The 12978-nt window shown below is 40.2% G+C and overlaps 1 protein-coding gene across 6 annotated transcripts in view; it reads right to left on the reverse strand.

The window, feature by feature from the left end:
• Positions 1-9652: 9652 nt before the first annotated feature.
• The window catches only part of LRRK1 (leucine rich repeat kinase 1), a 93527-nt gene continuing 90201 nt past the window's right edge, over positions 9653-12978 (reverse strand). For all 6 annotated transcript variants that reach the window (XM_032232623.1, XM_032232624.1, XM_032232628.1 and 3 more), the window contains 2 exons: positions 11788-11889; positions 9653-10099 (listed from right to left, as the gene is read on the reverse strand). In XM_032232623.1, the coding sequence (XP_032088514.1) occupies positions 9922-10099; positions 11788-11889 (280 nt within the window). In that variant the 3' untranslated portion in view covers positions 9653-9921. The remainder of the gene's footprint in view (positions 10100-11787; positions 11890-12978) is intronic.

Consider the following 12978-nt stretch of genomic DNA (forward strand, 5'->3'; position numbering starts at 1 on the left):
TTTTGGGCAAAAGGCTGGAAAAGGATGCCTTAAATCTTGCTTTTACAGCGTCTTTGTCTGACTTCATGCTTCATTTTAACTTCATGTTCTGCTTCATTACACACACACACACACACACACACACACACACTATTAATATGATTATGTTTCCATTATCTCTTGCATTATGTTTGATCATTCCAATTTGGAACAATAAGAACTGATGATGATGATGATGAGGAGGAGGAGGAGGAGGAGGAGGAGGAGGAGGAGGATAACTCCAGCCAAAAAATAAATTAATAAGTGACAACGCAAGGATAATATTAATAGAACGGGTCATTTAATTTCTTATGGATTGTTTTTCCCGAGAGAGCTCATCTACAGAAACAGAACAGTTGGGTCTCCTTCATGCCAGGAAGACTGGAGAGATGAGACCAAAAAAAAAAAAAAAGAACTTCTGGTTCTTCACACAGAAAATCCCAAAATCTGGGGGTGGGGTGGGGAACCCTGTATAATGAAAGATTATAAACATTAATTATACAAAGTGAAGGGGTGGAAAGAAACGGTTATTTCATTAATCAGCTCTTCCCTGTCCCATGGAGCTTGCATCACTGAGTGCTTGCGAAAAGATTGGATATACATGCTTTTAATTAACTCTGGGTTCCCTAATCATCTGCAGAACAGGAGGACTTTCATTAAGCAAAAGGACGACAGCAAAAGGGTAAAAGGCAAATAAATCTCCAGCAGTGAAAAGGAGGTAGACAGGAAGCCTTGCGTTACACAAGAGTAGGAAGAGCAGGACGTTTCAATAAGGCCAGCTGAGCCTTGAACAATCGTCTTATAGCTCAGTGTGGTCTGAACTTGTTTCTCTTGGCAGTTTTTTTTTAGATTATATGTTCACTCTATTAAGATAACAATGCCGAAAGTATATATATCCCCATGAATGGGAACCAATGTTTAATGTAACATTTCTTGAAAGAAAGGTATGAATAAGGATCACCCACACCAGTGGTGGGTTGCTAACTAGTTTACTACCGGTTCACTTACGTGCCTGCATGCAATGCTTCTGTGCATGCACAGTAGCGTCCCGGCGGGTGGGCGGAGCCTCCTGCCACTACCAGTTCAGCCGAACTGGACCAAACTGGCAGCAACCCACCTTTGACCCACACTAACAATCACTCACAATAGCAATAGCACGTAGACTTATATACCACTTCACAGTGCTTTACAGCCCTCTCTAAGCGGTTTACAGAGTCAGCCTATTTCCCCCAACAATCTTGAGTCCTCATTTTACTCATCTTGGAAGGATGGAAGGCCGAGTCTACCTTGAGCTGGTCAGGATCAAACTCCTGGGAATGAGCAGAGTTAATCTGCAATTGCAATAGCACTTAAGATTTATATACTGCTTTGCAGTGCTTTACAGTCCTCTCTAAGCAGTTTACAGAGTCAGCCTATTGCCCCCAACAATCTGGGTCCTCATTTTTTCCATCTTGGAAGGATGGAAGGCTGAGTCAACCTTGAGCTGGTCAGGATCAAAAGCCTGGCAGTGGGCAGAGTTAATCTGCAATTGCAATAGCACTTAAGACTTATATACCGCTTCATAGTGCTTTACATAGCAATATCACTTAGACTTATATACCACTTTACAGTGCTCTACACCCTCTCTAAGTGGTTTAGAGAGTCAGCCTATATCCCCCAACAATCTGGGTCCTCATTTTACCCACCTCAGAAGGATGGAAGGCTGAGTCAATCTTGGTTATCTATTAAACAGGTAGTCCTCGATGTACGACTACAATTGAAGTCAACAATTATGTAGCTCAGTGAGAAATTTGTTCAATGAGTTTTGCCCCATTTGATGACTTTTTTTGCCACTTTTGTTAAGTGAACCCACTGCAGTTGTTAAGTTAGTAACATGGTTGTTTAGTGAAGCAGGCTTCCCTGTTGACTTGCCAGAAGATTGCAAAAGGGGATCATGTAACCCTGGGACACTGCAATCGTTATAACTATGAGTCAGTTGCCAAGCATCTGAATGTAAATCACATGAACATGGGGAGCCTGCAAGGCTCATGAGTGTGAAAAATTGCCATGTCACTTTTTTTCAGTGCTGTTGTAACTTTGAATGGCCATTAAACGAACAACTAACATAACAACTGAACAAGGCAGGTTTCATCCCTCCTGATATCCGAGAGTCAATTTCACTGAATTTAGCAAGACTTGCTTCCGAAAAAGACACACTTGGAATAGTATTGCGAGATAGTTGATGCATGGAAGCAATTTTCTTTTTGGTCTGCCTGGGATACTGAGAAAGTCAGAAACGCAGAAGGATAAAGAGAATGTCACCAAGCGCTTTCTACTGGGTTATGCATTTTGAAATGTTATGACATTCCCAGGAACATGTGTTTGTGTACACTGGGGGAGCCAAAAGTAACAGTGTTCTTGCATCATAATTTTGAACATAAAAATCTGCCTTCCACTGAGAACCCCTGATGGTCTTTTTCGGCAGCCTTCTACAATCTCCAAGAGATGCTTTTTCCAACTTTGCTACTTAGCTGCAGGGATAGGAGAACATAAGTGCTCTGTGAGCTGTGTGAAGTCTGTGGGCCACATTGTTCCACTTCCTCTCCTAAACTTCTGAACGGCTTACATTTCCAACTTCTTGATTTAGAGATATGGAAACATTCGGAAACTGTGTTCAGTAGAGAACAGCAGTATTTTTCCAAAAAGGACCAAGACAAATATAATGGATTCTCAATCAATTTAAGGGCAGGATTCCTAGAGTTCAGATTTTGACTTATTCATCTTTTCCTGTTCAATATGGTAAATTTCTGGTTAAAGCTCTAATAGAACATTACACACAAAAAAGGATTTGCTTTGATTTTGGGGGGGGGGCGGGTATGCACTTTTAAGTCAGTTTTTAACCTCCGGTGACTGCCTAGAGTTTTCTTGGCAAGATTTTGGAAGTAGTTTGCCATTGCTTTCTTCCTAGAGCTAAGAGAGAGTGACTGGCCCATGACACTCAGATGATTTTATGCCTAAGGAGAGACTACAACTCACAATTTCCAAATTTTGAGCCTGATGCCTGCATTTATTACTGAGTAAGGAAAGTCAAGGATTGAAGTATTTGCGGCAATGCTAGCAAAAGATAACATTTTCAACTCTAGGTCAAACTCATGATGTCTTCATATTAATAGATATTATATAATAATTCTTGAAACAATTCAGTTTAGGTGCCTGAGGATGGGAAAACCCTGATGTCTCCAAGGGAGAAATATTTTAGGTTTAGAATAGAATAGAATAGAATAACAGAGTTGGAAGAGACTTTGGAGGTCTTCTAGTCCAACCTCTTGCTCAGGCAGGAAATCATATACCACTTCAAACAAATGGTTATCCAACATCTTCTTAAAAACTTCCAGTGTTGGAGCATTCACAACCTCTGGAGGCAAGTTGTTCCATTGATTAATTGTTATAACTCTCAGGAAATTTCTCCTTAATTCCAGCTTGCTTCTCTCCTTGATTAGTTTCCACCCATTGCTTCTTGTCCTGCCCTCAGGTGCTTTGGAGAATAGCTTGACTCCCTCTTCTTTGTGGCAGGCCCCGAGATATTGGAAGACTGCTATCATGTCTCCCCTAGTCCTTCTTTTCATTAAATTAGACATCCCCAGTTCCTGCAACCGTTCTTCATATGTTTTAGTCTCCAGTCCCCTAATCATCTTTGTTGTTCTTCTCTGCTCTCTTTCTAGAGTCTCCACACCTTTCTTACATCGTGGTGACCAAAACTGAATGCAGTATTCCAAGTGTGGCCTTACCAAGGCCTTATAAAGTGGTATTAACACTTGATGTGATCTTGGCTCTATCCCTCCATTTATAGTTTTGAGAGGTGCTGAATTCATACTCTAGTGTTAAGCCACGGTTTCTTGAACAAATCACTGAAGGTGGGTTCACACCCCACTAAAACAAAACCAAAGCAATAGAGTTGGTTTAGAAATGTCATCGGTCAAGTTCTGATGCTACAACTGAAGGCAAAACAAAACAAAAAGGCTTGCAGTGTTTCATTCCATTGTCTTCTCTAGGGTGGTTCCTCTTTGTGTTCCAGAAGTAACAGCTTCCCCCCACCCCCCAAAAAAGAGATGTTTTAAGATTGGTGCTTTAGCTTATCATGAGTCCTAAAATCCAACTTAGTTCAATACAGATTCTCATTATAGGCTGACTTTGTAAGCTACAAAATAGGCTAGGCTTAAAGAACATTGCCTAAGATCTATAAGATCTCACAGATTAGGCCTCCTCCGAGTTCCATCTGCCAGTCAGTGTCGACTGGCAACTACGCGGAGGAGAGCCTTTTCAGTAGTAGCTCCGACCCTTTGGAACGATCTCCCCGTGGAGATTCGTACCCTCACCACCCTTCAGACCTTCCGCACAGCCCTCAAGATCTGGCTATCCCGCCAGGCCTGGGGTTAAAGATTATAATCCGTCCCCACCCGAATGATGAATGTTGCTCTATTTTTAATTATGTATGTTTTATACGTCATTGTATGTATCCCCTCCCACATAAGTTGTAAGCCGCCCTGAGTCCCCTCAGGGAAAAGGGCGGCCTATAAATAAACTTATACTACTTATACTACTTATACTACTAAGCAACAAAACCCCCATAACATTTAAATTTAAACAAATTAATAAAAAGAAAGGGAAGATAGAGACAAGGCCTTTTTAGTGGTGGCTTCAGACTGAGGAATGTAAGCCCCCTGAAAAAACTTCAGGGTCCCTACCGTTCTGATAAAGGTATGCGGTGGCTCAGTGGTTAAGACACTGAACTTGTCGATCAGAAAGGTTGGCAGTTCGAATCCCTAGCGCCGTGTAATGGAGTGAGCTCCTGTTACTTGTCCCAGCTTCTGCCAACCTAGCAGTTCAAAAAGCACATAAAATGCAAGTAGAAAAATAGGAACCACCTTTGGTGGGAAGGTAACAGCGTTCCATGTGCCTTCGGTGTTTAGTCAAGTTGGCCACATGACCACAGAGACGTCTTCGGACAGCGCTGGCTCTTCGGCTTTGAAACAGAGATAAGCACTGCCCCCTAGAGTCAGGAACGACTAGCAATCATGTGCGAGGGTAACCTTTACTTTTAACCTTCTAATGTTTCCAAAAGTCTTAAAATGATTCTTTTTAATGAATTGTTGACTGGATGAAGATTCTCAGCAGTGGTTTGACTTTCTAATGGAACATTTTTTTAAATTGTTCTTTATCTTCTAGAGTCTCTACAATTTGGGCAGTCTGTAAACATTGTAAAGAAAATAAAGAACATTTAAAATGAATCCAACTTAGCAGTTATGCTATTTGTTTTATCACTCCAGCACCAATGACACCGGTCACTAAAGCTGCTGGAATTATAAGTAACTTATTTACCAATTTTTGTGTACTTGTTCACATGTGTATAAATGTCCAAAATATGGCAAGGACGCTTTGCTTCCAAACCAAACATATTTTAGTTTCCAGTAAAAATCTTACATTCATGTGTAAAGCACCATGACACCTTCAGCAGATGTAACTATCACCTGCCAACTAAGTGTCTGAGTTGCATCCTGTAATTCTTGGGTGAACTACTTTATTGTGAGAAATACGTTGTTCTGGAATAAGGTCACTGAAAAGCAGCTTGGATCTAATAGAAAAACAGAACTCAAACCAGAAGCATTCTTATTAGGACTATTAGACCAAAAAATGGATAAACAATCTCAATACATAATCATACACATACTCACTGAAGCCAGGATTGATTTCGCACAAAACTGGAAAAAAATCAGTACACCCACAGATGAAACAATAATCAGGAAAATACTCAAATGTGCAGAAATGGACAAAATGACCATGGAACTAAAAGAAAGAGAAGAATCGGACTTCTATAAAGTGTGGAATAAAATGTATAAGTGGCTAGAAATCAGAAGCCAAAACAGAAAATAGGGAATATAACAGAGGTGGGTTCCTACCAGTTTGCATCTATTCGGTAGAACCGGTTCTTCAAATCTACAGAACCGGTTAGAAGAGGCAGTGGACCCGGAAAGCAGGCCACACCTACAGAAGAGGTTCCAAGATTTTTTGAAACCCACCACTGGTCCTTGGATATGATTATTCTACACTATCATGCTCATATTTATAAAACTCAATGCCTCTGTGAAAGGTAAGGATGACTACTGCGTTTGTGGTGCAATCAGAACATTGCGTGTGTTGAAGTTGTTTTAACGCAAACCAAAGATGCCTTTTAAAAAACAAGTTTACATCATATTCTTGTGCAGTGTGAGAGGTAATTTAAGGTGGTTCTGACAAGTGTTGTCGGCATCTTCATATCCGGTCACATGGGCGGCAAGCCACTCCCATCCAGTCACATGGGCGGAAAGCCACTCCCACAAAGGAGGCCACACCCACAGAGTAGGTTCAAACAATTTTTGAAACCCACCACTGGAATATAAATATATGGTGATACAAATAATGAATATTATTAGAAGTGTGAATACTATGTTTGCTACATTAGAGGACAAGGTTAAAGCAATAGGAAGGCAATGCAGAAGGGAGAACTATAGAAGCTAAGCAGGAAAGTCGATATAGAAAGCTGTAAAATTACTGTATATTGTTATGTATGTTCTGTGTTTTGTTTTGTTTTTTCCTTGTGTCTTCTTTACTGTTTTTAAAGATTAAAACATTCAATAAAAATTATTTTAAAAAAGAAAAGAAAAGCAGTTTGGATCTAAATTCTAGCAATGAGCTCCCAACTGATGTACTTTTTGTAGACAACTCCCAATTTTTAGCAAGGACTCGCCACCCAGAAGCCTCCTTGAACTTCAAGACGGGCAGCAAATAAATGTAATAAATAAATAAAAAGTCACACACTGTATAAACATTTTTTTTAATTAGGATGTTTTTTTTAAAAAAAAAATCATGCATCCATGCATTCACAAAAGGCTTCCTTTTATATTTGCCACACAGCACAGCCTTGGTGGCATTTATATAAACGTATTTCAGAGAATAACATAAAATACGTTAATATGTATAAAGCCAGCAACTATCTCTATTTCTGGGTTGGAGAAGGATACCAAGGATTAGTGCAAATGGAGTGTGAATAATACTTCAGGGCTACTTCACAAAAATGGCAGCCATGCATTGTACTCTCTGACTCTGTAGCCATTTCTTACCCAAGGTTTTTGAATTGGGAATGACAGTTTAACAATCTGGAGGGTCGTTGCTTGTCCCAACTCTGGATTACAGGAATGGTAAGAATAGACTAGAATAGGGTAAGGTAGGGTAGGGTAAGGTAGAAGTATAGAATAGAATAGAACATAGAATAGAATAGGGTAGGGTAAGGTAGGGTAGAGTAGAGTAGAAGAATAGAATAGAATAGAACACAGAATAGAATAGGGTAGATTAGGGTAGGTTAGGTTAGGATAGAGTAGGGTTGAGTAGAGTAGAATAGAGTAGAATAGAAGAATAGAAAAGAATAGAATAGAATGCAGAGTAGAGTAGAGTAGACTAGATGAAATAGAATAGAATAGAATAACAGAGTTGGAAGGGATCTTGGAGATCTTCTAGTCCAACCTCTTCTTAAAAACTTCCAGTGTTGAAGCATTTACAAATTCTAGAGGCAAGTTGTTCCACTGATTAATTGTCAGAAGAAGAAGGGCACTTATGATGAGGCCTGTTAGCTTGCTTCCTATAATTTAGCAAAAGAGAGCGCTCGGTTTTTAATTAATGCTTTTAATAGACAGAGTTTAGGAGGAAGATATTACCCAGAATTGTCTGAAGAAAAATAGATCTTTCTGCTCCAATGTTTCTTCCTAAGCTACTGCAGCCATATCAGGAATTGGGAAAAAGTCAGGTGAAAACACATGCACAAAACCAGGTTTATACTAATGTTGTAGCAGAGCAGTTCAGTATGAAAGTTCCTTTTTTGTCTCAGTCAAAATAGGAGTTGAGAGTTAATTAAGAATGGTGAGTTACGGACTGTTAAGAGGTTAGTAGTTAAAATGCAGCAGCAATAAGAGCGAATGTATAATAAACAACCCCACAATTAGATCAGAACACATTTTCTAGTTTCCTTCTGTTGGGAAAATGATCTCAAAGCCTTCTTCCCATTGTCAATTCATTCATAAAAATAGAAATGTGATATGCTTCTGTTGTATGTTGATTGGCTCCAATAAGGCTGAAATGATAGCAATAGCACTTAGACTTATATACCCCTTCACAGTACTTTACAGCCCTAAGTGATTTACAGAGTCAGCCTATTGCCTCCAACAATCCGGGCCCTCATTTTATTGGTCTCGGAAGGATGGAGTCAATCTTGAGCCGGCCAGGATCGAACTCCTGGCAGTGAGCAGTGAGTTAGCCTGCAATACTGCATTCTCACCATTGTACCACCATGGCTGTTAATTGATGATGATGATGAAGTTATAACAACACACAAACACACAGACACACAGACACACACACACACACACACTCATTGCAATTTAGTCCCTGATCCCTAATCGGCTTGCATCCATTTGGGGTCAGCCTCAAAACTTTGTGGAAACTTTGCTTCTGTGGAATTGAGTGTTTCCATGTTTTATCATTATATTCTCAAGTGCATTGGGTTTAACATGGAAGAGTAAAAAAAATATAAAGGCCCTTTCTACCACAATCAGACAATCTTCATACAACTTCATTTAACCTACTATAGCTCTTTTCATACTGTCAAAATTGGAGAATTTCATACAGACACAATTTATACCCAGAAGTGGACTCCCATCCTCTCTATTTCCCCCAGCAGTTTAGCAGAAGAGTGAAAGTTGAAATGCAATTGCCAGTCATATTCTATCCTGGAAGACAACATGTCCAAAGTGTTGTGTTTAGCAAAAGGCTACAACACAAAACAGCAGAGATCTTGCAGATGGAGTTGGTTGGTTGATACCTTCATCTAGAGAGAGAAAGTCAGCCAACCCAGACAAGGAGAAAACAGACAGATTAACAAAGCTGGAAGGGACCTTATAGGTCATTTAGTCCAACCCTCGGTCAAGCAGGAAAAATGGCAGTCCAGTCTCTTCTTGAAAGCTTCCAGCAATGAAGCTCCCACAACTTCCCACAACTTCCGAAGGAAACTTCTGTTTAATGGGTTGATTGTTCTCACTAGAAAGTTCCTCCTTATTTCCAGGTTGAATCTCTCTTTGGTCAGTTTCCATCCATTATTCCTTGTCTGGCCTTCAAGTGCTTTGGAAAATCGCTTGATCCCTTCTTCTTTGTGGCAACCCCTCAAATATTGGAAGACTGCTATCCTGTCTCCCCTGGTCCTTCTCTTCACTAGACTAGCTATGCCCAATTCCTGCAACCGTTCATCGTACATTTTAGCCTCCAGTCCCCTAATCATCCTGGTTGCTCTCCTCTGCACTTTTTCTAGCGTCTCAACATCTTTGTTATACTGTGGTGACCAAAACTAGATGCAGTACTCTAGGTGTGGTCTTACTAAGGCTTTATAGAGTGGCATTAGTACCTCCCTTGATCTTGATTGTATCCCTCTGTTAATGCAACTTGGGATTGCATTGGCTTTTTCGGCTGCCTCTGCACACTGCTGGCTCATATTTAGCTGGTTGTCCACTAAGACTCCAAGATCCCTCACAGTCACTGCTAGTAAACCTGGTCTCACTCAGTTTGTATATGTACTTTTGACTTTTGTTACCTAAATGTAGGACTTTACTTTTCTCTACATTGAATTTCATTTTGTTAGATAGGGATTGGAGGAAGATGTGGACATTCGTTTGATAGTTACGTGGCTGGGAATCCAAATGCATGAAGAAGAAGAAGAAGTCCTCTTTGGTTTCTCTTAGCAGCAGAACCTGGGAGCTGCTACTCCCTTTTTGAAAGAAAAGTTTGGGTGTCTTCAAGACATCAAAGGGTGTCAGTTTTCTAATCGGGGGCCCTGATCTACGGACACTACCTTCTCTTGCGCAGGGAAATTTCCAGTCTCCCTAAGTCTTCATGCGATTGGTAGAAGAGATCAAAGTCTTTGGCTCCCCAACTCCTCCAGAGAGCTACGCACCATTCCATCAACTCATTGCGGAAGCAACACACAACCCGGTCTTTGGCCAGGACAGCAGCATCAACCAGGGTCCTGAAAAATAAAACACGAGTTGATTTACCAAAGGAAATTTTTTGGTAGAACAAGGCAGTCCTCCACTTACAACAATTCGTTTAGGGAATGGTCAAATTTACAAAGGCACTGAAAAAAGCGACTTATGACCATTTTTCATACTTATGACCATTGCGGCCTCTCCATGGTCATGTGATCAGAATTCAGATGCTTGGCAACAGGCTCATATTTATGACGGTTGTGGTGCCTTGGGGTCATGGGATCCCCTTTTGTGATCTTTTAATAAGCAAAATCAATGGGGAAGCCAGATTCACTTAACAACTCTGTTACTAACAGTGGTGCAGTGGTTAGAGTGCAGTACTGCAGGCTACTTCTGCTGACTGCCGGCTCTCACCAGGCTCAAGGTTGACTCAGCCGTCCAGCCTTCCGAGGTGGGTAAAATGAGGACCCAGATTGTTGGGAGCAACAGGCTGACTCTGTAAACCGCTTAGACAGGGCTGTGAAGTGGTATGTAAGTCCAAGTGCTGTTGCTAAGTGCTACTAACTAACTTAACAATTGCTGCGATTTACTTAACAACTGTGGCAAGAAAGGTTGTAAAATTTCATTGTATTTATTTTGTACAATGACAATAAAGACTCTACTAAAATGCGGCAACATTCACATAACAAGTGTCTCGCTTAGCAACAGAAATTTGGGTCTCAATTTGATCAGACGTTGAGCACTATCTGTAGTGACTATTGCTTTCATGTACAAATGGCAGATCTTCACCTTTCATGATGCTTAACTAATTGACGGTATATTCTAGGATTAAGAAATCTGACATCCACCAGAGGTTTAGATAATTCTCATAAATTGTGGGTCCATAGGATTTGGTAGAGTCCTATGGGCCAAATGCCCAACCGTCCTATGTTTCCTTTTTCACAGTTGTGCTGATTTAAAAATCCAGAATAACACATGCAGTGATCAAAGTATACAATTTGCATCATGCACCCAGTTCTCAGTAGGGCAGAGGGTTTTCCTTGGCATAGAAATAAATCAATGGTGTCTAGATATGTAACATTTTAGTATGGATATGCACAGCCAGGTCAATGGATATGCACAGCCAGGTCAATCCAGGAATGGACCATTCCAGAGAAGTCTGGAATGTTCTGTTCCATGGTCTTCTAGACCATGCCAAACCTTCTCCAAAGCTTGCATCATGCTGCATGAAGGGGGTGAGGAGAGATGACCATTTCTAGAAGTCAATTCTCCAAGCGAGAAGGAGTTCAGATTCATTCTCATTTTTAGCATGGTATTGTAGGAGGAGGACAGGCAGAGCCTGGAGGGGCGGAGTGAAGAGAGTAATCAGCCTAGAGTCATTACATTTCTACAAATGGTAGAACCCCTCTTGAATTCAGATGACTCTTATCTAGCATCAATTTAGTGATGACTGTTAGTTGACTATATTCTTGTGTATAGGCCTGAGCAATAAATACATCAGACTAACTGGAGCTTAACATGTGGTCCTGGTACTTCGCATCTGATAGATATATACGTACATTTTCTTCAATCACAACTTGTTATGAAGTCAACTTTAGCTTAAGTTTTGTCTTGGTGCAGAGCATAATCCTTGCTGAGCAGCCTTTCCATTTCCCTGCCTAAATTTAACCTTTTGACCGTGGAGTCCCTCCCAGCATCATTTGTCTTTCCAGTTCCCCCTTACCCTTACCCATAGGAGGTCAGCTCCACAGCCTTCAGCACAGCGATGACTCTTCCCCGCTGAGAGATGGCTTCCTTCTCCAAGCCAATCACAATGATATCACCACCTTGTCTAGAATGGAGAAAAAGCTGATTATGGACTTCGGGGTACATCAGAAGGAAAGTAGGTGAGAAGAGTTTATGGAAGGGGTAGATCCTAACTGGGATTTCCAGATTCATAGATTCGCTTTTTCTGTTAATTCAGAAAAAGTGTTAATTCAGCCATTAATAATGGAAAAATCAAATCCAGACTTTATTTACTCCACCATCTTGTTCCCCAAAGTGGGCAAGTAGATCTTTACACAAAACCCAAAAGTAGGGCATGAAAGAACAGGATCATATAATCATATGTGGTGGACATGCAGGGATGCAAAAAGCTATTTTCAAAAAGAGAAAATGATACATCAACCCATAGAGTTTAAGCCAAGGGTATTTTTATTGGGTATTCTATCAGAGAAATATAGTAAAGAAGATTGATATTTGATTGTACCAATAATAACAGCAGCTAGAAATGTATTTGCACAAAATTGGAAAGAAGATAAAATCCCATCAGAATGGGAGATAATAAAGAAGATACTAGATTGTGCAGAAATGAATAGATTGACATTGAGAATAAAGGGCAAAGAGGAATCAATGTACTATAGGACATGGGCCGATTTTATGATTGGCTTGAAAAAAGATATAAATATATAGATATAAAGAGAAAGGAACAAAGCATGAAATAAATAAATCAGACAACACATTATTAAATTAACAGGAGGGGAAATAAGAAAACATTAAAATGTAAATATACAAGTGGAAAATGACATAAGTGGAACTAATATTATAAATAAAATGTAAACAGAGAAAATTATTTGTAAGAAAAGATAAAGTTTGGATTGCTGAAACACCACCCCGAGAACTCATCAGAGAAAATAAATAAGTAAGGGCAACAATGGAAAGGAGGGGAGATGAGAAGGGAAAAGAAGAAAAGGTAAGGCAGAGAAAAGTAATTAAGAGTAGGAGAGAGGTAAGAAAGAGGAGAAGGGTGGAGGAGAGGGAAAAGAGAGGGGAAGAAGAAAGAAGGAAGGAGAGGAGGAAAGAAGAAGACAGAGAAGGGAGGTTGAGAAGATAGAAGGAGTAAGATTGTTGCAAAATAAGATGGACGCTCAGGGTGGCATAT

The sequence above is a fragment of the Thamnophis elegans genome, chromosome 16 (assembly GCF_009769535.1).
Source record: "Thamnophis elegans isolate rThaEle1 chromosome 16, rThaEle1.pri, whole genome shotgun sequence".
In the NCBI taxonomy this organism is placed as follows: Eukaryota; Metazoa; Chordata; class Lepidosauria; order Squamata; family Colubridae; genus Thamnophis; species Thamnophis elegans.